General features: G+C 37.0%; 1 protein-coding gene across 2 annotated transcripts in view; it reads right to left on the reverse strand.

Annotated features, from left to right (window-relative positions):
* Positions 1-23,504, reverse strand: part of LOC124353135 (G protein pathway suppressor 2-like) — a 31,195-nt gene extending 7,691 nt beyond the window's left edge. For both annotated transcript variants that reach the window (XR_006921570.1, XM_046802987.1), the window contains exons 1-7: positions 23,322-23,504; positions 20,100-20,251; positions 17,952-18,168; positions 14,663-14,795; positions 10,025-10,115; positions 1,600-1,653; positions 707-937 (exon numbers count right to left, since the gene is read on the reverse strand). Coding sequence is in view for 1 of the 2 variants with exons in the window: in XM_046802987.1 (XP_046658943.1) it covers positions 707-937; positions 1,600-1,653; positions 10,025-10,115; positions 14,663-14,795; positions 17,952-18,168; positions 20,100-20,202 (829 nt within the window). In the remaining variant the exon portion in view is untranslated. The remainder of the gene's footprint in view (positions 1-706; positions 938-1,599; positions 1,654-10,024; positions 10,116-14,662; positions 14,796-17,951; positions 18,169-20,099; positions 20,252-23,321) is intronic.
* Between the last annotated feature and the right edge of the window lie 1,903 nt (positions 23,505-25,407).

Below are 25,407 nucleotides of genomic sequence, written 5' to 3' on the forward strand. Positions count from 1 at the left end.
GTATGTCCAATGAGTTTTGAAATTTTATCTCTGACTTCTGTTGAGTTTATACTTTTGTGCAAAAATAGATCATTACATTCCCAAAGTCTGTTTATATCTGAAAATACTACCATCTAGACCTTGTTTATGTTAGAACAAGAAAACAGTTAAATGACCAAAAAAGGTGAGACTACTCTTATTTTGTGAAACATGTACATGAAAATTAGGTATATATCCTTAACTTTGTTTCAGAAAATGCTATATAGATACCAAAACGATATCAGTATATATTTGGTGTTTTGTTCTTAAAAATAGATACAGCACAAATATAACTGTAGTTGTTTATCCAATTGAAATTAAAAATACAATGTAAGTAATTGCATACAATTTTTCTTATTTCTTGTATAATTGCATTCCGAGAGCTCTACAATCAAAAATACAACTAATTGGGTTGTAAAAGGGTAAGTACCATATTGTTTGTGTGAAAGGTTGGTGAAATCTAATATTCTCTTAGGAACTTTTGTTACTCAAACAGTACGTGGTTGGTTCCCTCTTTAAATGTGAACAAGGCATACTTTTCCCACAACACTTTCAGTACATATAATAACCAATAAAATATCTGAAATATAACTTTAGAAGACATTTAGAAAGAAACACACGTTTAGAAATTGAGAACAAACATTGTTGAAACGACTGATAAACAAAGAAAAACAAGTGAGCGACTGACATGGGTTGTGGGGCCGTTGTTGAGCCATGTAGTGGTGTTTGGGTGTGGGGTTGGTGGTCTCTGTGGCCGGAGGCGGGGCAGCCGAACTGCTAGACGAGGCCTGAAACTGCGGTCCGCCATACGTGTACACAGTCTGTGCCTGGGTAGGAGCGGGGGCTGCAGAGTAACTCATGGTCGTGGAGGTTGTGTAGAATGGTCCATACTGACTACTCTCGGTCAAACCGTAGGGCTCTGAAACATTTAGTCTTTGTACTGATCTGACTCCTACCATTATACAATATACAAACTAAATTCCTCACACTAGGAATACTTTAAATTGTAAGAAAATATTACAGGCGGAAATATAACAGTTACATATCAAGATGACCTTGTGTAAGTTCTTATTCTTAAAATTTATTTTTAACGTCCAAGATAATACATCAGCTTGGGAGTGCCAACGGCTGAGCGGTCTAAGACATCAGACTTTGGGTCCAAGTTAAAGATAGCGGAGGTTCAAATCCTGTCTGTGACCTATGCAATGATTATCAGTACCATCGACCTTGTATTGTATCGACTCTCCTCCTTATTCTGTTTGACACTTTTGCTCAGACTTTTGAGACAATAAAGAAACAGATTTTGGGTCTCCTAAAAAATACATTAAATCTTTCATTATGATTTTGGATAGGACTAATCAACAATGAGTACTTCATTAACACTAATTAATACGATTCTAAACACAATTGAGAAGTAGAAATCTATTGCTTTTACTACTCTGTGACTAGTTTTTTTTTTTAGTTTATCTCACAATATTTTCTTGGTCATGATGAGAAAAATTATTTTAATTAAAAATAATTAACTTCTAAACTTAATAAGTTAATTGAAAGTTACTTAATTAAACTTAAAAAACCACTTACTATTCCACAAAACCGCACGCACGTACTCATGACCTCTGCTTCTGTCCTCCACTTCTGTAACACAAATATTCAATTTGATATTTTTTCATATTACATTCATTTTAAAGCGATACAACCTGTTCATAAATCACCTACCCCTATTGAGGGTAAAGGACCTGAGAAGAATTTGGTTTATCTTCAGTGTTCACTCAACGTACAAGTTTAAACTATACAATCACTCTGGTATGTGACCTGGCTGGTGGGTGGCTTGTAAGTGCCGTATTGAGGGTAATTGGCAGGAGAAGAATTTGGTTTAACTTCAGTGTTCACTCAACGTACAAGTTTAAACTATACACTCACTCTGGTATGTGGCCTGGCTGGTGGCTGGCTTGTAAGTGCTGTATTGAGGGTAATTGACAGGAGAGGAATTTGGTTTAACTTCAGTGTTCACTCAACATACAAGTTTAAACTATACACTCACTCTGGTATGTGGCCTGGCTGGTGGCTGGCTTGTAAGTGCCGTATTGAGGGTAATTGGCAGGAGAAGAATTTGGTTTACCTTCAGTGTTCACTCAACGTACAAGTTTAAACTATACACTCACTTTGGTATGTGGCCTGGCTGGTGGCTGGCTTGTATGTGCCGTATTGAGGGTAATTGGCAGGAGATAAATTTGGTTTAACTTCAGTGTTTACTCAACTTACAAGTTTAAACTATACACTCACTCTGGTATGTGGCCTGGCTGGTGGGTGGCTTGTAAGTGCCGTATTGAGGGTAATTGGCAGGAGAAGAATTTGGTTTAACTTCAGTGTTCACTCAATGTACAAGTTTAAACTATACACTCACTCTGGTATGTGGCCTGGCTGGTGGCTGGCTTGTAAGTGCCGTATTGAGGGTAATTGGCAGGAGATAAATTTGGTTTAACTTCAGTGTTTACTCAACTTACAAGTTTAAACTATACACTCACTCTGGTATGTGGCCTGGCTGGTGGGTGGCTTGTAAGTGCCGTATTGAGGGTAATTGGCAGGAGAAGAATTTGGTTTAACTTCAGTGTTCACTCAATGTACAAGTTTAAACTATACACTCACTCTGGTATGTGGCCTGGCTGGTGGGTGGCTTGTAAGTGCCGTATTGAGGGTAATTGGCAGGAGAAGAATTTGGTTTAACTTCAGTGTTCACTCAATGTACAAGTTTAAACTATACACTCACTCTGGTATGTGGCCTGGCTGGTGGCTGGCTTGTAAGTGCTGTATTGAGGGTAATTGGCAGGAGAGGAATTTGGTTTAACTTCAGTGTTCTCTCAATGTACAAGTTTAAACTATACACTCACTCTGGTATGTGGCCTGGCTGGTGGCTGGCTTGTAAGTGCTGTATTGAGGGTAATTGTGAGCCGGTTCAATACCTATATCTCCCCGGCTCATGTGTGTTTTATATAGTGTATGTGTGTGTGGTTTATTGGCTGCAGAGGCCACTGACCATTTGAAGGCGTTTGGCCTTTTCCGGGAGGGTGGCGTCAAGAGTCCGAACACCGTGGTGTACAAGTTAGGAGTAGCTCCAGATTGAAAGTTTTGTTTATTTAAGTTGTTTTGTTAGTTTTACTGAGCTGTTTTCCTTCTGACATGTGCGGCTAAGTTTACGGCCCCTCACTGATGAGGTCCAAGAGATGAGTTGATTTTCTCCTGTCATATCTCCCATCATGCGTGGTCCCAGAGAACCTTCGCTTTTGCGCTCTGCTGAAGGACGGCCACCATGATGGACAATATCTTCTAGTCAACATCTGTGATACCCTGCTCATATTCCTTTATTTATTTTGTTATTGTTATTGTTGCCATTTATATAGTTTATATTTTGTTATTTAATTTTAAGTTAGTTTTAGATATTATTTAGTTATTTCTTGGATTTCATTAGGAGCCCGCCCTTAGCCGAAGGATACCGGGTGGAATTGGCATTTCTTGTTTCAAATTATGGCTTTTCTAATTTTTGTATGCAGGTGCACCTGACAAGGATTGTTTGAGGTATATACTACTGCAGGCACCTTTTTTTTATTATTTTTTTTTTTTTTTTTTATTTTATAGCCTATATATTTATATTGACAGGAAGGTTCATTTTGGTGTGAAATTTTGTTGAAAAATTTTGTTTTTTCCTCTCAGCTGGATAGGCCCTATGTTATGTCATAGTAAATGAACCTGAGTATACTGACCACGGTGTTCTTTATTTTACCTAGTTTAGTTTTGATCCGGCTTCCCGTTCGCCACCATGGGGGCGCGCTTCCCTGAATGGTTTGCTGTGGGTGTGCGAGCGGCGATGTACGGTTTCAATGGTAGCAGAGCGTGGTTAGCTGCTCTCTCAGCTGTCTCTCAGTTGTTGTTTTTGTTTGTTGGTGTAGGGTTAGTGTATATTTGCAGGGTATCCTTCTATTAGGTAGCAGGTATTAAGTTCTTCACTTTTGGACCTCGTCAGTGTAAGCCCTTTGTGAGTTGAGTCCACTTAGGTTACTAAGTAATTGTTGCGTACGCTTTGTTGTTTTATTGTTGTATTTATTTTGTCTTAATTGTTTGGTATGGCGTTTTCCCTGGTGCCTGAACATCTACGCAAGCCCGAGTTGGTTTTTGAGGTCCTGGCGAGAGGACAGAAGCCCGAGGGAGGTGTGAGGGCATTAAGAGCTCAATTACGGCTTGTATAGCGTTGGACCGCAGCTGGAATGCAGAGTTCCAAATTAATACAGAATTTGAGTTTTGTAAAACCCGAATGGAAGAATTAGAAGACGATATTAATTTTTGAGTCACTTCCCATGTCCGGGTCAGCAAAGGCTAGATTGACATCTCAGCTTTTACAATTGGCGTGACAGAATAGTTTTTACTTATGTCAGCTCCTAGTTTGGACTCTGATATTAAAAGTTGGGCTTTTTCGGCCAGTAACAAATTAAAACAAGCCTTAGATGGTTTGAGTGAGGTGCGCTCGGTGAAAGAGAAGGGGGTACTATTTACCGCTGTCACTCCAACGGAGGTTCCCACTACTATTACTTTTGCTAACCATCCACCGGCTCTTTCTTTCGAGCCTCCCAGAGTTACTATGTCTCCGATGGGTAGTGGCCCTCCTGAAGCGGCTGGTGAGGCATCATCTATAAGTTGTGCCTTCCTTTTTCTAGCTTTGGCAAACTGCCCCATCCTTTGGGAGTGTTTTACAACACTTCCCCAGAGTTGATGGGCTTGACACTAACTTACTTATCCATTTCCTTCTGGAAGTTTTTAAGCTAAGAGAATTTCCTGGTATGACAGATGCCATGCTTATGCAGATTTTAGCGCAGTTTTCCTTAAGGCCGCTTTTTGATCGCCTTCTAGACTGCCTTAAGAGAGGTGCCTCTTTTGACCAGTTCCACGCCGAGATCTTGGAGTTCTTTGTACCTGCTCGGTTAGGGAGCGTTTGCGGGTGGAACGCGTTTACCGTCCTCAGGCACCAGACGAGACGTTGAGCCATTTTGTCGGGGAGATACGGGATGTAACCCGGGTGTTGCGCTTGAGCTTGAGCGAAACGGAGTTGGTGAGCCTTATTTTGGAGGGCATTAAACCTGAAAGAACGCTCCCGTTTGATTTTTTGTAGCCGTCCCGCATCTTTTGCGGATTTGGACCGCCTCTCCATCATCTCTAGAGGGGTTCAGGATGCGGATGATCAAAAAGGGAGGCCATGTTGAGGCATCTTCCTCACTTGCCTCCGGGGCCGGTCCATGCTCCGGTGCAGTCTGAGCCAGCGGCTGCTCCTTCCCGTAGGCAGCCTCCTACCTGTTATGGCTGCAAGCAAGTGGGACATATTAGGACCGTTTTGTCCACTTAATAAAAAAAACTAGTAAGCTTGCGGACGAGTAAGCCCGACTCGTGCCGTAAAGGTAATTTTGAGGGCAAATATGTACCTGATTTGATGGTAAAAAGGTAGCTGGTTTAATACAGAACAGAAAGAAAACAGAAAGAAATAGACTTGGGACAGTTATCATCGTTGGCCGAGAGGGGAGGTTGCTGCTCTGGCTGCGCAGGGAGTAAGGGCTGCCCGCTCAACCTGCCCACAACTGGATGTGCTTGTGGGGAATGTGGTGCAGAAGGCCTGGTTGATTCTGGGGTCAGCACGCAGCCTGATTTCTTTGTCGTTTTTTTGAAGATCTAAAATCCTCTGGGCTAATACGGCAGGTTGAGCCTAGTTCACTTATCTGCTGGACTGCTTCACGCACACCTTTACCTATATCTGTAGTGCCCAGATTCACATCAAAATTAATTATTTCTCTTGGGATTGGAGCTTTTTGGTGGCTAAGGACCTGACATTTCCTTTCATCTTGGGAGCAGATTTTTATCGGAAAAACTGGCATGATTTTGGATTTGGCCTCCAGTCATGTTTTTCTTTGCTTTCGCCAGGCGGGTGCTCGTTCCTTTTCAGATGTCGAGTCTCGTGGGACTGCTGCCTTAGAGATGGAAGATAAGAGCTTGACTCCTCCTGACCAACTAGGACATCTTACGCCGAAAGAGGCTGAGGACATAAGGCAGATTTGTTCCAGTTTTCCTGAAGTCCTAACTGACCAAACTGGGCACGACCAATCTCTTGGAATACGAGATTCGTCTTACAGACACCCGTCCTGTACGTTCCCATCCATATAAGCTTGCTCCCGCCCAAGATGGAAATTCTGAGAAATATGATTGATGATTTACTTAAGAGTGGGGGTAATCGAGCCGTCTTGCTCAAATTTTTCAGTCCAGCGTTTCTAGTGCCGAAACCTAATGGGAAGTTCAGATTGGTCCTGGATTATCGAAAGCTCAATGCTCAGATAGAAATTGACTCCGTGCCTCTCCCCGATTTGCATTCTGCTTTGACTGGTTTGGTAAGGCCAAGTATTTCATTCTCCATTTTTGATCTTAATCAGGCATACCATCAGATTCCTCTAAACACGAGTCTCGACCTCTCACTGCCTTTTGTGTGCCTTGGAATTTGTACCAGTTCACCCGAGTGCCAATGGGCTTGGCTGTGGGGGCCCAAACACTCACCAGACTCCTGGATTCTACATCTTTCATGATGTCAAATTTAAGTTCGTGTTCAACTATCTGGATGACCTGCTGGTGTACAGTGAGAGTTATGAGGAGCACTTGGCTCATCTAGAGGAAGTTCTAACTAGGCTGCGAGAGTCTGGCCTTACCGTCAATCCTGAAAAGGTGAGTTTTGCTCAGCCTGAAATATCGTTTCTGGGTCATCTTGTCTCTTCTCGAGGTGTTGGTATTGATCCAGAGAGAACCCAGGCAATCAGGGAGTTTCCTCTCCTAAGGATGCCAAGGGGATTGCCCGTTTTGTGGGAATGATAAATTTTTATCGTCGTTTCATCCCCAATGTTGCTGAGGTGGCGGCCCCTCTGAACTCTCTTAGGAAAAAGGGTGCCAAGTTTGAGTGGGGTGAAAGCGCAACAGACTGCTTTTTGAGCAGCTGAAAGAAGCAGTGATGCAGCCTCCAGTCTTGGCTATGCCTGATTTCAGTCGTAAGTTCGTCTTGCAAACTGATGCTTCCTCCTTAGCCGTTGCTGCTGTTTTATCGCAAGAAGTAGATGGTATCCGGCAGCCCATAGCTTATGCTTCACGCACGTTAACCCCTTGTGAGAAGAAGAGTTGTTCTGTTTTATGAGCTGGAATGTTTGGCTGTCGTGTTTGGAGGAATTAACAAGTTCAGGCGTTACCTAGAACATAAAGAATTTTTGTTGGAAACCGACAACCAGGCACTTTCTTGGCTCCTTGCCCACCCCCGTTAGCTCGGGAAGATTGGTCGCTGGGTAGTCCAAATTTCTGCCCTTAAGTTCACAGTGCAGCACGTGCGAGGCACCCAAAATATCATAGCGGACACTCTGTCACGCAATGTATCACTTACCCAACGACCACCAGAATTTACCAGAGCCGCCATGTTGTGGCGTGCTCCTAGACTTTCCTCTGCATTTTCGGACATTGTTCCACACCACTTAAGGATCCCGAGCTGACTGCTATCATCAATGAGCTTAAAAACGGAGGTGGCCCACCCTCCTTATTTTCTGTACCGAGGTGCTCTATGCTGCCGTGACAAGCAGCGGAGAAAACCTAAGTTAGTGCTGCCAAGCTTTCTTGTACCGATGGTCTTTCAGTATTTTTCATTCTTCTCCTGTGGGCGGACATCTAGGAATTCATAAGACCATCGCGAAGATTAGGGATCAGTTCATCTGGAAAGGTATGGACCGGGATATTGCAGCTCGAGTACGTTCTTGTGAACTGTGCTCGCTAAGCAAACCCGCTCAAAATACCAAGTTGGGTCTTTTGTCATCTGAGGTGGCGGAAAAACCTTTGGAGAAGGTTTTCATTGACTATGTTGGGCCTCTCCCGCGTAGCAAGTCCGGAAAAATAAGTTTCCTACTTGTTTGTGTGGATGCCTTCTCCAAGTTTGTTTGGTTGTTCCCATTGCGGAGTGCTACCGCGCAGCTCACGGTGCAAGCACTTCGTAACCTTTTTTTTCAACACTTTGGAATCCCCGCCACCTTAGTTTCCGATAATGGTTTCACAGTTTGTCTCCAATATATCTTTAAAAGAATGTGCTTTGGGCACGGAATCCGCCATGTGACTACTTCCCCTTTCTATCCTCAGCCTTCTCACCGCCGAACGGTTTAATCGCAATCTTCGATCTGCTCTCATTGCCTTTCATGCGGAAAATCAGACCACCTGGGATCAACAACTACCTTGGATCCAATTTGCCTTTAATACGGCCCAGCATGAAAGTCACAAGGCGGTACCTTTCGAGTTTATTATTTGGCTTTCCGCCCAAACAACCCTTTGGCGAACCTTTGGAAAATTAGCGATCTTCTGCCACCTCCTGGTACTCCCAATGTGAAAAGCCACTTGGGAGGCAGCCAGGCGGAATCTCATTCGGGCTAGGGAGTTAGTAAGGAGGAAGTACAACCGAGGTCGTATTGCCAAATCCCTTCCAGGTGGGGGGATCTAGTTTACTGCAAGGCTCACCCAGTCAGTTCGGCTGTGGATAAAAGAGCTGCTAAACTTTGCTACAGGTGGACTGGTCCCCACCGCATCTTGAAGTTTCTGACTCCGGTGACTGCCCGACTGGGAAATCCTCAGTCCCGGGAAGATTTTCAGAAAGGCGCACATATCCCATCTGAAGCCTTGCCGGAGTCATCCGTGATTTCTCTTTAGTCGGTGCGGGAGGGTTTTAGGTCCAGAGGCCTGATCTACCTCTGCTCCTTCTTCCTGATCAAGGTTCCTGTTTTCTTCTTTTGTACCCACGCAACTCTTGGAGGGATTTCTTCCTCCAACTGGATTTTCTTGGTTTTCCCTTCTGCAGACTTCAGGGTTTCCGGTTTATAATTCTTCAACCATTGGGGGGAGAGGCAATTCGTTTTGGTTCTTCATTTTGAAGAAATTAACAGAGGGGAGTTCCTCCTTTTGGGGGGGGAAGTCCTGAGCAGTTCAATACCTATATCTCCCCGGCTCATGTGTGTTTTATATAGTGTATGTGTGTGTGGTTTATTGGCTGCAGAGGCCACTGACCATTTGAAGGCGTTTGGCCTTTCCGGGAGGGTGGCGTCAAGAGTCCGAACCGTGGTGTACAAGTTAGGAGTAGCTCCAGATTGAAAGTTTTGTTTATTTAAGTTGTTTTGTTAGTTTTACTGAGCTGTTTTCCTTCTGACATGTGCGGCTAAGTTTTACGGCCCCTCACTGATGAGGTCCAAGAGATGAGTTGATTTTCTCCTGTCATATCTCCATCATGCGTGGTCCCAGAGAACCTTCGCTTTTGCGCTCTGCTGAAAGGACGGCCACCATGATGGACAATATCTTCTAGTCAACATCTGTGATACCCTGCTCATATTCTTTATTTATTTGTTATTGTTATTGTTGCCATTTATATAGTTTATATTTTGTTATTTAATTTTAAGTTAGTTTTAGATATTATTTAGTTATTTCTTGGATTTCATTAGGAGCCCGCCCTTAGCCGAAGGATACCGGGTGGAATTGGCATTTCTTGTTTCAAATTATGGCTTTTCTAATTTTTTGTATGCAGGTGCACCTGACAAGGATTGTTTGAGGTATATACTACTGCAGGCACCTTTTTTTTTATTATTTTTTTTTTATTTTTATTTTATAGCCTATATATTTTATATTGACAGGAAGGTTCATTTTGGTGTGAAATTTTGTTGAAAAATTTTGTTTTTCTCTCGCTGGATAGGCCTATGTTATGGTCATAGTAAATGAACCTGAGTATACTGACCACGGTGTTCTTTATTTTTACCTAGTTTAGTTTTGATCCGGCTTCCCGTTCGCCACCATGGGGGCGCGCTTCCCTGATGGTTTGCTGTGGGTGTGCGAGCGGCGATGTACGGTTTCAATTGGCAGGAGAAGAATTTGGTTTAACTTCAGTGTTCACTCAATGTACAAGTTTAAACTATACACTCACTCTGGTATGTGGCCTGGCTGGTGGCTGGCTTGTATGTGCCGTATTGTGGGTAGTTGGCAGGAGAAGGACTTCTTCTTCTCTTCAGTGTTCCCTGAACATGCAAGTTTATACTGAGTGTGTCCACGCACATACTAATTCATATTTTGTTTAAATTCATTACTGAGTACAATACAATTTTAAATTATAAATTCTATTAGTAAACTGTATCAATTTATAATTTTTTAAATATATATGTGACTCACTGACAAACAAAAAACCAAAATATTAAGTACTAGGCACTGCAATACGTTTTTATTGCAACGTTATATTTAATTTGATATCTAAATATTTTTTATTGAATCTACAAAAAATATTCATGGTTATTAGCCTCTGCATTGTTTAAATAATGTGATAAAATGTAACTTACTTAACATTCCTTGTTGTTTCAGTTAATTTATTCCACAGATCGGTTTCGATGTTGGAAAATCATCATCGGTCACGTTACAAAAAAATATAAATGATTTATCTCCTCTGCAGAGTTGTCAATGATGTTAAAATAGAATTAAAATAAGATACATGCATGCACAAATATAAAATACGTCAAAATTTAAAACTGTACTGATGTTGACCTGACATCATTGGTTACGTTACGTATGGTTGACCGACCAATGAAGTATACAGTTTTAAATTTTGATGTATTTCATATTTTTGTGCATATGTGTGTCTTATTAACTCTATTTTAACATCATTGAAGACTCTACAGAAGAGATAAATCATTTATATTTATAGAAAACCTGACTGATAATTGATGTTTCGACATCAAAACCGGTCTTGAGCATAAAATAACAGAAAAAAAACAAGGGTTGTTAAGATACTTTACTTTGTTATTACAAAAATACAACAAGTAACTACACAGTTCTTGAAATATAATAGGTTTAAAAACTAAAGACCTCAAAACATCCAAATATAGCCTGACACAAAATTGGACAATAAACACCAAAACACTTAACATTTATAGTACAACAGTGATTTCTTAGATCATCTCAAAACTCCCTTAAAGTGCACACAGACATTTTTCACTATATGCTTAAATTTGGTTGATAAAAATAGTATAAAAGCCATTGATTCAGTATTTGCAATACAATCTTTCAACAATTAATTGGATCATTATTTTAAATATTTTAGTTTATTTTTTACTATTTTTATATATATATTTTTACTATAGATATACTATTTTTATATAGATTTTTATTATAGATATACTATTTTTATATTTTAAAGGAAACTCCAAAATTTATTCTGAAATTTTAGAAAACACTGGGTAATTGTACAGATTTTGAGTTATTCAGTGGTACTCGCATTTTTTTATACAAAAATTCAAAAGTTTTATATTACAAAACCTATTTTTCCACAAATAAAGAACATAATGGTTTGTTTAATTGGAGGACTTGTTTAGTTGTAGATGGAGCTTATATTGGTTACTGATAACTTAATTACATTAAAACATAAAACCAACATTTAATACTTTTTTATTTTTTGTGAGGCCTTTTGATAGCAAGGCCATCTTCTTCAGACACATCACAAAAGTAAATACAAAAAGTAAAATGAAATTTACTTTTTGTATTTTACTTTCACTTTTGTGATGTGTCTGAAGAAGATAGCCTTGCTATCAAAAGGCCTCACAAAAAATAAAAAGTATTAAATATTGGTTTTATGTTTTAATGTAATTAAGACTTGTTTAGTGTTTAGGGTAAATTACATCATAGTAGATTATTTACAAATTTATAATTATTCTACCTGATAATAATAATAGTAAATCTCAATAAATTTTAAAAACCACATTATCCATACTTAATACTTTTTTCTATTTTTTTACAAGAGACCTTTTGACAGCAAGGCATGAGTTATTGTGAAACAGTTAAAGGAACCAACCTACCATTCGCCACTTGTGCTACGAGGCCCTACTTTATTTGATTTGCGGTGGGCCTTTAATTATTAATTCACTACAATCAGCTATTTACTGGAATAAATTAAACATTGATATTTTTATATTCATTTTTGACTCAATGAAACATGGTTGTATTAACGGTTACATATATTCAGTGTGACACATATAAAGCAAGCACCTATCGTAAAAGTCTTCAACACAATATTAACTCATGGAACACTCATGCTGGCCAAATCCACATATTTCTTATGCTCACAGATTATCCATAACTTACTTTGAAGAAACAATATGGCTGTGTGTTCCATTTGTTTATTGAAAGCAGCGTGTAAAAGATCCAATCCGAACACAGAATCAGTTAGAACTAGTGTGAAGTCCAACCTTGTGAAAAACAACAATAACCTCACCATTCTCAACCATACAACATGAAACTAGTTTCTTGACTCACCTCATCACAATTAAGAAGAAGTATTTATTGTTTGAGACATGTTTAAAGACAAATTAATATGTTTTGCTGTTTTTTATAACACATAACAAAATGGCACATGCTCATAACCATGTTGGACTTAAGCATTTTTTTTAATGCTATATGTTTTGAGCTAAACCTCTGGTTGAAGGTTATTTTTGACGATGGAAGGATTGTGAAGGAAACAGGATTTTTCCGGACATTTGCCATCGTTCAGTGAAACAAGAAATCAGTAACACTACGTTTCGAGACCTGCAATATGATCTCTTCTTCAGGTAAAGACCTAACCTAATACATAATTACAAACTAGGTTAAAATAAACAAATCATACCAAAGCATTGTGGCACGCCTGCAGTCGTAGGTGGTTAGTAGACGAATGCAGGCCTGTATTGTGACCAATTCAATTCAATTCAATTCAATAATATCTTTATTCACACATTCATCAAGAATGGTTACAGAGTCAACACATGCAGTAAAAATTGATGTCATCAAGAAGTAGGTAAACTAGTTTAAAACTATTATAAATGCAAAGAGAAAATATCTTTAAAATTTGATATTAACTAACATTTCTGTGTTAAATAAAATATATATGAGGAGAAAAATATATGAATGCATATACATACACATACACGTCTTAAATAATAGCATTAACAGAATTAAAAAAACTCATTCAAACTATAAATTGTAGAGTTTATCAACAGGCTGTGCAGTCTTTTCTTCAGAGTTTTAGAGTCACATGTTTTGAAGCTTTCTGGAAGCATGTTAAAGAGTCTTGCACCGCTATAGGAAGGCTTCTTGGTGTAAAGGGTTGTTCTATGCGCTGGATGGGATATATCATTTGCCCGTCTTGTTGTGTAGCTGTTGACGTGACCAACCCTTGGTAATCTTTCTCTTGAGGCGTGGGTGATTACCTCGATGATGTATATGGACACTACTGTGAGTATCTCAAAAGATTCTTGTGGCTGTAGTCCTGCCATGATCCGCATAACCCGCTTCTGTAATACCAGGACACGATGAAGGTTGCCGGCAGATGATGAACTTCCCCACAGAGTTATTCCATATCGAACATGTGATTCGAACAGAGCGTGATATGCGGCTTTCTTTCAAAGCGATAGAGGTACCAATGGATTTAATCCTCTTCATTGCAAAGATTGCAGGGCTAAGCCTTGAACACAGTTGGTCGGTGTGATTGCTCCAGGAGAGGCCTTGATCCAGAGTTAGGCCTAAGTGTTTTGACCTGTATTCTGTAGTTCAGTTTTAATGATTAGTGTTGTGTATAGTTTTTTATTAAGTGCATGTTTTTAGAGTTAGTGAAGTTGACAAACAACATGGTGGTTGTGGTTCCTGACAGGCATGCCACAATACTTTTGTATGATTTGTTTATTTTAACCTAGTTTGTTATTATGTATTACATTAGGTCTTTACCTGAGTAAGAGATTAGATTGCAGGTCTCGAAACATAGTTTTACTGATTTCTTGTTTCACTGAACGATGGCAAATGTCTGGAAAAAATCCTGTTTCCTTCATAAACCTCTGGGTCAAGAGAATGTGTTAAAAATTAAAACACAAGTAAATAACACACTTGCGTAAGTAGTTCTAGGATAGTCAACACCAGTCAGTGATGTTTTCATCAAACAATAAGTAAATTTATATCATACCTTCATCTGACTATAATTAATCAAATTAATGATTAAAATAAAATGTTATAATACAAGTGCAGTTCTATGAAGCTCTAAAGCTAATAGTTAGCCAAACTTTAAAGCAAATCAGGAAAACTTAATACTGTTATATGATCAAGATTTAATGAAATTTGTATAAGACTGGTAAAGTCTTGTTAGTAAACAATGTTATTGTCCAGGATATCCAAAGAAAAAGAACACAACAAAACATTAACCACCTGGAGGTTCTGACATCTTATAAATTGTTATAAATATTTCATGTCTCAGAATTTAGGTTTGTGTTGATGTTCCCTTGTCTAATTATGACTTGTGTGCCTTGTGTTGTGTGTGACTTGTGTTCCCTTGTGTGCCAAATTATGACTAACATCTTCTTTTTAGATGTCAAGTGTTGTATTTTACTGTTTCCCACTACCAGAGTTCGATAAGAGTCAACTTTGTAACACTGTTTGGTTTTAATTGCACTTGCACTTTCTCAAAAATGAGTTTTTGTAATCAAGGGAGGATTCTATGGACATAACAGTGTACATTTAATTTACTTAACAAATAGTAAATGACGTAACGATGACTTACCGCTTGCAGTAGAGTGTGCGAGGGTGGCACTTTGTAAAGGGGGTTGCGGTTGGTCAGGGGAATATTCTGTTGAAGGAACAGCTGTGGATTTCCCAAGGCCACTCCTGGGTAGCCGTACATCTCCATGACATCGCTGTGGAAATAATGTTTTATTAGTTTTTATCTAAAGAACTATAAAAAAATATTGACTATTACCAAATTTAACTTCATATTTAACAGAAATTACAAGATCACGAGAGCTTTTACCTTGACAGTGTCATGGAGTAATTATTTGTTAGTTAGAAACTTCTTTATATTTATTTTTATAAAATGAATTTTGCTCTATAAAAGTTAGCTAAGTATCAATATGAAGCTTGATTCCTTTCTTTTCTTTTCTGGTCATACAAGATTTTCACTTTTCTAACAGCTGAGAATAATCACTTGATTTCCGATTCTCAATAGTTATTTTAGTTATTCATTTACTTCTCTCACAGCATTAGCCAAATACAGGGTCTTCATGAACAAGGAAAGCACACAAGAGTATATTGAAGAATTCTCAACACACTACAAATTATTGAAGAATATTATATAAAATGCAATGTAATTTTCTAAGTAATTTCTTATAAAATACAACTGTTTATGCAAAGATAATGCAAATATGATGTCATTTTCTAGTAGTCATTTCTCATACAATTGTATCATATAACTTTATAATTTACAATCATAAATTATTTACAATTTTATATATTTTGTGTTTTTCTCTATCAACAGTATTCTTCATTTAATCCATTTATTACAAAGCCAGATCTAAAATAATGATGTTCACAAACGGCAACGGTGACTGACAGAGAGTGCCGGCTGTCGTTGACTATTGCGATAAGTGAAGGACTTGGTGCCATATCGATTGTACGAAATATTGTTTGTCTTAAAAATGCTCATTCACTGTAAAATGCTGGGTGAAACGGGAAGTTATATCCTTGATGATAAAAACATTCAGAGCTATAATTATAAATATCCCTTCCGGCTCAGTCTCGAAATGATCTAGTACAGTTTAGATGTTTGTTTGGTAAAACACTGAAGGGACAATATCCCTCAAACATTGGCATGTAAATACAATCTTAACACTTCCAAACATGTAGAAACTCCAAAATCTTAAAACTTTACATGAAAAAAATGTATAAGCATTTAACCCTTTGACCGCCGTGAGCCACTATGGTGGCTCGCTGTATGCGGTACCTTGAGCGCCGCGGGCCACTATAGTGGCTCTGTGAACTTTACGTCTTTGTCCTTATAGTTTAAACATAATATATATAAAATATATTTAAATATATTTATATCAACTTTGAATTGTATTGCTCTGCTTCATTTCAACTATAAAATATTGATATTTACTTGTTTCTATAGTAACAAGTGTATCTTCATCCTACAGCGGAATTTTTGAAATTTTTTGAATTTTACTTAAATTACATTATTTTATGCAATTTCTGTGGAATATATTTGTAACTTTTAGTATATGCTCAAAACAATACATACTTTTAGGTTAAAAACGTTATTTGAGCCCAAGTTACTTATCCAGTGTGTTTTTGGACCTCAAACTTAAGATTTTTTATTTTTTTAATTACGACAGGCATACATACTACTAAACAAATGTAAAAAAAAATAATAAAAGTGTAATTTATTACATCAACTGAAAGTACATCTCTTCCCCTCAAAAACAAAACCAAAACTAAAAGGCTAGCTCAAAATTTACGAAAGTTATGTAGGCTAATTTAATATGTGACCATGCAAAAAACGGGTGATTTTGCCGTGGCGGTATTGGATCCGTGCGGTGCTCAAACGTCTGGCGGTCTAGCGAATGACGGCGCGCGGGAGCGCCGGCGCACAAAGGGTTAACCCTTTTTAGTGCCAGACAAAAAAATCAAAAGTTGGTCTGAGAAGTGCCAGTGATTTTTCACATGATACTACTGAAGGATGCCAGGCCTATTTCAGCCGTTTTGCAGTATTTTACTAAAAAAAATTGTAAAAATTACAAATATTGAGATATTTTCCTAATTTTTTCATTGTTTTGCAGTAAAATAAATTCCCTTATAAAAAAACTATAAAGCAAATTATATTTCTAAATGTAATGAACTTAAAAAAATTTTAAATAGTAGACATTTTACACACAGTTTTTATATTTTTCCAGTTTCACATGAAAAATAGTACTTTAAAAAAAATATTTCACTATAACACATACTATCACTTGAAAGAGGAATTAAAACTGAATAAACACATAAAAAGTTTTGGTTAATATATTTGAAAAAAACCAAAAAAAACATGTTAATTTTTTTTAGAAAGTTACATTTTTACTTTTTTGTGTTATTTACACTATTTAGCTTCTTTATAAAGCTTATAATATTTTCCACTACGAAACCAAAAATTCTCTGAAACTACTTTCTACTTAAAAAAATAATGTACATTTTGTAAAATATTTTAAAAAAATTTACACACACTTTTGTACATAGGTATTATAGTTAGGCGGACTTTCAGCAGACTCGTCACTCAAATCATCTGATTCTAATACGGCAAGAACTGTATTCTCGCTAAGTGGAGATCGCGAGCGTTTCATTTTATTGAAGTTTACTTTTTTATGTTAGTAAAACATTGTTAGTAAACTATTTATCAACAAACAAACACTGTGGAAGCAGCAACACAAACAACCAAACACAGAGGTTAGATGTGAACTATCAGCTGACACAACTTTGTCTGATGCAACAATCACGGCCATTTCTATCATTGCTAAACACCTGACTAACTTTACGATATTACTATTATTATTTTTTTTATGTAGATTGGTTCATTCTGATTGTTTGTATACCAACAAATTTATAACAAGTTAAAAAATGATTGCGGTATGACTTTTACTCCGAACGTCCGTATATACGGACGTCTGCATTCTTCGGTAGTTATTCAAACGTCCGTATATACGGACGTTGGCACTAAAAGGGTTTAAATTTGTTTGTAAAACATGGGGTTGATTTAGTTACAATTAGTTCAAAATTATGTTTATATACACATATTCACACGATTCAATTTGTAACCTTCTATAACTTATCTATAACCTTGTATCTATTCTATAAATATTCCACTTAATGAAAATAATTTCATGGGTACCCACTGACTAGAGTTCTTTTATTGTGTAAGTTATCTAAGAGTCTCTTCTCCTAGTGCCTGTTTCAACCTTTCTTCCCATCTAAGAGAAACTGAATTTATAATACAAAAAGTTCATCACAACAGTTCATTCTCAAATAACCGTACGGTTTATGCTTACTTGGATTCCTTAACAAGCTGCCTTCTCCTGTTATCATCTTCATTCAATACTTTCTTGAGCTGCAGAAACAGCTGATGTTTCTCTTCCTTCAGCTGTTGCAGTCTCTGCTCCAACTGAGAAATCTGTTCCCGAGTCTCTCCCAGAGTCATTTTGTCTTGCTTCTGTTGACGTTCCCTCTCTTTACGTTGTCGTTCCACCTCAGCATCTGCTTCTTGTTCTTCATTTGTGAATTAAAAACACGTGGCAGAAAAAATTAACAAGGCATGAAAACAATGTCTGATAACAAATAATAGAAAATGATAACAAAACCTAAAATGTCCATTTAGTACTGTAGACTTAGTTTTATGATCTAACCCAGTGGTTCCCAACCTTTTGTGTTTGGCGACCCACTTCCAAATGTTTTTTCACATTCGCAACTCGTGATTTTATATATACAGGTACATATGTATGTATGTATATACAACATTAAAATAAAATACACATGATTTATATTTATATACGTGTATAGAAAAAAAAAATGTAAAATGTAAATAAATATGTACACAGCTTAGTATTGAAAACATAGAAAGAGTTTATTGGTTATTCAAGATTACAAATAATTTTTCTATAATACTAGTGGGACTTCTGGCATTGTTTTGACTGAACAAGTAATTCAATGTCAGGATTAAAATTAGATATTTTGAGGCCTAAATCACTTTCAACGTCCACCAGTCTGTTTTTATACTTATTCTTGGTGTGAACCAAGGTTGAAAAGGCACGCTCACAAAGATATGTTGTCGAAAAAACCATTAGGAATCTCATTGAAAATTTTGACATCTTGAGAGTGGGATACTCGGAGAAAAAGGCAAAATTGGGAACACTGGAAGTAAGAAGAGCAAGAAGGAAGCTAAGAATTGAAAAAGAACAATAAGACAAGGAAAGAGAAGGTGTTATGCTGCTGGTTAGATATGCTAAATTAAAATGTTGGTACTTTGGGATTATACCTACCACACCAGTATGAAGAACACAAAAATATAAATTTATGGAAACAAACATGATAGAACGAAAAAAACAACTGTTTAATTACAAAATTACAAGCATTTCCAGGTATTGCAATCGGTATTGTTGTCGCTGTTATCTTATCTTTCTAGAGAATCCCGATTACGGCAGGCAGGCCGCGCGGCATCACATGATTATTTAAGTTTTTTGCACGGTACATAATTACCTTTCCATTACAATTCAATTTATATTTCTGATCAGCCCCTCTAGAATTTGATATTTTACTGATAGGTACTATCTCGAGGGATGTTTTTCTTTCGTTGACATCAGCGCGCTGATGGCCGGAGGCACTCGCATTTTGGGTGGCGAAGTGTGATCAAGAATAAAAAACAAGTTTTGAGTGTTTTTTTTCAATAAAGAGTTTAGTTTTAGTTTGTTAATGTTTGTTTGTGTTGAATTTTTGTGTTTGGAGAAATGTAGAGGTAAAACACGGAAGTACAACAAAGCGACGCACCAGCTGAACGGGCGACGAGACTCTGCAATCACGTTATCTACTAGACCGCTCGACTTTGACCTCTGTCTGAGGGAGGGGAGGGGTTTGCGATAAGACAATTCCTGTTTTATATTGACAAAATATTGTTCTACGCTAATCTAGTAATCAGTAGAAGCAAAATGTCAAATAACGATTCATGTCTGGGTGTGGTCGGTATAATCCCAAAGTACCAAAATTTTAAACAATTTTAATGTAAATTTAGTGTTAAAAAAACTTTGACAGCGATTTTCCGAAACCTGTGTTTTACATTACCGTAAAAACTCAAAAACTATTTGTGCTACAGCTACAAAGTTTTTACGAGTTACTCAGGACACATATAGCTGCAATGTGAACTACAATCATAAGGGTGAGTAACGACATTTTATTGTGTACTGAGCTTCCATCCTCCTAGAAATACGTGGCGTTGGCCGCGGACGCGGATGTGTGTCTGGTAGTTTGACGGGATTCGAGACCGTCGCGGCATACGCGGACGTTCATACTATGGATGGACGGACGCGACGCCACGGCAGTGTGACATGGCCTTACGAGTGACAGTCACGCTGCGACCTACCTTAAATCCACTCGCGACCCACCGTTTGGGAAACGCTGGTCTAACCCAAAGAAGAAAACTGGCTTACCTTGTTTTTTCTTTTGTCGTTCCCTGATTATGTGTGCCTTGAGAGCCAACCACATGGCTTCACTCCTCTGGGGAGGTCTGTCTACAACCACGACAGCTGGCATTATGTCTGTTTGTAGACACCACTCTACAACTCTAATCAACAGTTAAGATCTGGAAAATATCATAAAAATTAACAAATGTATGTCTGTAGACACCCCTCTAATCAATAATTAACATGCAGACAATATAATAAATATTAACAAATGTCTGTTTGTGGACACCCCTCTAATCAATAATTAACATGCAGACAATATAATAAATATTAACAATGTCTGTTTGTAGATACCACTCTAATCAATAATTAAGATGCAGACAATATAATAAATATTAACAAATGTCTGTTTGTAGATACCAACAATTAAGGTCTGTAAAATATAAAAAGAATTAACAAATGAAAATTTTTTACCACATTATTATATGCCCCATTATTTGTACAAAAGTACACGTTTTATGGCAATTTGCTCACATTTTGTTTGAACAGCTATACTAAAAATAAAATCTACACACAACACTTTTATACCCTAAGTAAGTTTCTCTGTTAGTTCACTGTCTTTAACACATATCACATATAAGATTTTACATGGAATAACTTTTCTTAACTGAAAAAAAATATTTTCTTCAACATTGAAAATGTAAATTTGGGTACTTTGGGATTATACCGACCACACCCAGACATGAATCGTTATTTGACATTTTGCTTCTACTGATTACTAGATTAGCGTAGTAGAACAATATTCCGTCAATATAAAACAGGAATTGTCTTATCGCAAACCCCTCCCCATCCTCAGACACAGGTCAAAGTCAAAGCATCCTCCGGTGCTGCCCCGCACTGATGTCAACGAAAGAAAAACATTCCTCGAGATAGTACCTATCAGTAAAATATCAAATTCTAGAGGGGCTGATCAGAAATATAAATTTAATTGTAATGGAAAGGCAATTAATTATGTACCGTGCAAAAAACTTAAATAATCATGTGATGCAGTGCGGCCTGCCATAATCGGGATTCTCGAGAAAGATAAGATAACAGCGACAACAATACCGATCACAATACCTGGAAATGCTTGTAAGTTTGTAATTTTGTAATTAAAGAGTTGTTTTTTCGTTCTATCATGTTTGTTTCTATAAATTTATATTTTTGTGTTCTTCATACTGGTGTGGTCGGTATAATCCCAAAGTAACTAAATTTGTTGTGCTGTGCCACAATCTCACGCAACACTGACTCAATTCTTCTGCCACTACGTAAGTACGCACCCCAAAAGAAAGTTGCCGTAGTATTTCCCATGGAGTATTCAAATAAAAAAAACAGCATCAATTCACAAAATTATACACTATTTACTAAACACAAAGAAAAATTAAAAACATATTTTGCCATAAAATAATGGATTGTTATGTACATAAATAAAAAAACAATAGCCTACAGTGAAATAAAAATTTAAAACTGTGGTACTTTGGGATTATACCGACCACACCAGTATGAAGAACACAGAAATAAAATTTATAGAAACAAACATTATAGAACGAAAAAACAACTCTTTAATTACAAAATTACAAACTTACAAGCATTTCCAGGTATTGTGATCGCTATTGTTGTCGCTGTTATCTTATCTTTCTCGAGAATCCCGATTACGGCAGGGCCGCGCGGCATTACATGATTTGCACGGTACATAATTGCCCTCTAGAATATGATATTTTACTGATAGGTACTATCTCGAGGGATGTTTTTTCTTTCGTTGACATCAGCGCGGGGCAGCCGAAGCCCGCGCCGATGGCCGGAGGCACTCCCATTTTCGGTGGCGGAGTGTAATCAAGAATAAAAGAAGTTTTGTGTGTTTATTTTTTCAATAAAGAGTTTAGTTTTAGTTTGGTAATGTTTGTTTTTGTTGAATGGAATGAATGTTGAGTTTGGAGAAATGTAGGGGTAAAACACAGAAGTACAACAAAGCGACGCACCAGCTGAACGGGCGGCGAGACTCTGCAATCACGTTATCTACTAGACCGCTCGACTTTGACCTCTGTCTGAGGGTGGGGAGGGGTTTGCGATAAGACAATTCCTGTTTTATATTGAAGAAATATTGTTCTACGCTAATCTAGTAATCAGTAGAAGCAAAATATCAAATAACGATTCATGTCTGGGTGTGGTCGGTATAATCCCAAAGTACCAAAACTGCTATTGGCCTAGTATCAATCTTTAAAACAAATGTAGTAGACAATATTTTACTGAAAAACAATGTATGTTTTGCATTAATTACAAACGTAAAAGAATAATGAATTAATAAATGTAGTTCTTGATTCAACTAACAAAACAAATATATTAATAAAAAACACAATTTGTAGGGATGCTATTCAATTTCGCCAAAATTGTGAGGAAGGCGCCACCGAAGCCGAATGAGGACGGTCATTTATAGATTTGTTTATTTCTGTATTTGTCTAGTGAAATTTAATACACTTTGTTCATGAAAACCAGTTAAGTAGATTCTATAGATTTTTTATTTGTTCTTTTTGTTTTCAAATAATAACATTATAATTTAGTTTTGTTAATTGAACTGGTTCAGAAAGTAGGTTAGTGGTAGTTCAGGAACTAGGTCAGGAGTAATTCATAAACCAAGTTACGATTTGTGTCATAGGATTAGTTCTTTCTATGGATGGAATCTATGGGCAGTTTCACACTGCTATTTTCTGACTACCAAAGAAATATGATTGTTAGGTAGTCAGAAGAAACTCTTATAGGTTCTCTATCAATGGCCAGATAAACTAAGGGAATTTACAGTTCAGTATAGCCTAGTAGACTATAATAATCATGGGCTGTGATTATACTTCCAATTTCCCTGTTGACTACTTTTAATTTTATTACTATTTTGAATGTGTCCTACAAATATAGACAATCAAGTTCTCTAATTTTGTAAACAAACTTAAAAGGGGGCTTTATAGTATACTAGACCATTGAAACTATTAATGTACTATTCATTTATCACAAAAGCCTAGGCCTACCTACAATACAAATTCTACAAGTAAATGATACAGGCTAGTAAATATTAAACGTGTATATACTACGTTAATTTAATTTAGAAAACATTACATCCAGTGTAACTAGGTTACTTAAAATAAATTACTGTGACAATTGCTGGACATAGAAACAGGACCATTACATTTTAAAATATCTAAATTACTCTGTATGACTTACCGAGAAATGTCATTTTTTTTATTTATCCATAATAGATTTTAGGTAGTTAGCAAACCTTTAATAAAGACATCGACACACTAACGACTGCATATAAATAAATCCCAAATAAGTTTAATTGCCTAAATGAGGTTATATTATACCTATATCTTTTTTTAGAAGCACAAAACTCACATTAGCATAAAAAAAAAAAAAAGCTAAACACAGGAAAAGGGCAAACCGTCATTTCAAAAGGGATACATCACGGATACAAGGGTAACAAGGCATAACAAGGGTCGCGCGCAGCCCGCAGCGACTGATGACGTCAGCCATTTTTTTTCTTTTTTTATTCTCGGCTTTAAACTATGCTGGTTTTGATGTACACTAATATTTATTTTAGTACACTGGTATTTATTCGCAAAGTACACTATCAATCGTGTCTATGCCTGATTGGACGTCCCTGGGATTTGAACCCGTGATCTCTCAGTTAGAGAGCCGAGACTATATCCATTAATTTACGGAGGAGCACGACAGCAGCCGGTCATCAGCGACGCATCCGCCGCACAGGCCAACCGCCTTATTTCTGCAACTGCCGCCCTATTTAAGCTCCTGTCGCTCGATACTAAACCTCTTCTTTTAATTGAACTTTATATGCCTATTTGTAATTGTTTGAATTATAGATATTTTAGTTTTAGGCGATAGACGTCAATTTTCATCTGATTAATAAGCTTGCCTTTGTTTAAAGTGTGTGTATATATTTATGCCTCTCTGTGTAAGTTGATATTGTTCGATACTAACCTCTTCTTGTAATTGAACCTTATGTATCTGTTTGTAATTGTTTTTTATAACTGATGTGTTAGATTTAGGTGATAGGTATCAATTTTCATCTAACTTATTAGCTGGACTTTGTTCAAATGTTTGGTTGTAAATATTTATGCCGGTGGAATGTTAATAAAAGCCTCTGAGGAAACGATTAGTTTTATTCTATTAACTTAAATTAATCACACTTCTCAAAGGCAAGTTCTGTATTTAATTTATTCACAAATTATACATGTTAGACCATTTTCTTCATTTTTTGTTTGTTTTTTCGTCACTTTCATTACGTTTGTGTCCTCTAATATATTGAATGGCTCTACGCTTATTAAGTTACTTAATTATAATAAACTTTTGTGTTCTTACAAAGCAAATTATTTACTAAATTATCTATTTTGGGGTACCTGATCTTGATTTAATGTTTCAGAGTTGTGAAAACTCTTATTTCCTTATTTACAGAACCTCAATGGAAACTTTATATATTCTTCCTCCATTTTTAACACATATTGCATACATTCTTCTGTCAGTTTCATTAGCAATCCTCTTGATAAAGCATTAAGCCAGTTTTTTCCCGGAAAATGAAACTTCTTGGTCAAGTTCGCATTAAGCTTGAATTTTTCTGGTTCAATCTTTGTTTCTGTATGCCAAATAACCGGTAATAAATTCTAGCAACTCACGATTCTCTGTAAAACCTTTATGTTGCGTTCACCTTCTATGACTTGAAAATGTTCTACCAGCAGCTGTGAAGTCTTCATCATCATTACAATCGTTTAACTGTCTCAGTTTCTCCTTGTGGTGTGGCCTAAGGCTGTCCACCTTCTTGTGGTGTGGCTTGAGGGTATCCATTTTCCTTGAAATTAAACAGAAAAATAACAGCGCTAAGCGTTTTCGACACCCTTTTCTGGGGGGTTGTAATTAATTCACTAGCGTTGCAGGTTAAAAATAAGTCTTTCAACTCTTTGTTTACTACACTTAAAAGGCCAGTAACTCAGATACGGTATTTGATTTTTAATTTTTTTAAAAAGACACCATTTTCATTTTGTATTGATTTAAGTTTTATGTAAATCTCAGAAACATTACATTTACAGGAGGCAGTATTATCTCGGTTAGGTTGACATCTTTTAATATGCTTACTTTATTTCCTCCATCATCGATGTTTTGGTCACGTGATATTTTTTAAAATCTGTTGTGCCTCCTTGTGTAGATTTCTTGTTTCTATTTTAAATTTTCGTCCACAACAAGACGCAATTTTTACTTAAGTTAGGAGCATATAAGTGCCGATATAAATTCGTATGAG

The sequence above is a fragment of the Homalodisca vitripennis genome, chromosome 1 (genome assembly GCF_021130785.1).
Source record: "Homalodisca vitripennis isolate AUS2020 chromosome 1, UT_GWSS_2.1, whole genome shotgun sequence".
Taxonomy (NCBI): domain Eukaryota; kingdom Metazoa; phylum Arthropoda; class Insecta; order Hemiptera; family Cicadellidae; genus Homalodisca; species Homalodisca vitripennis.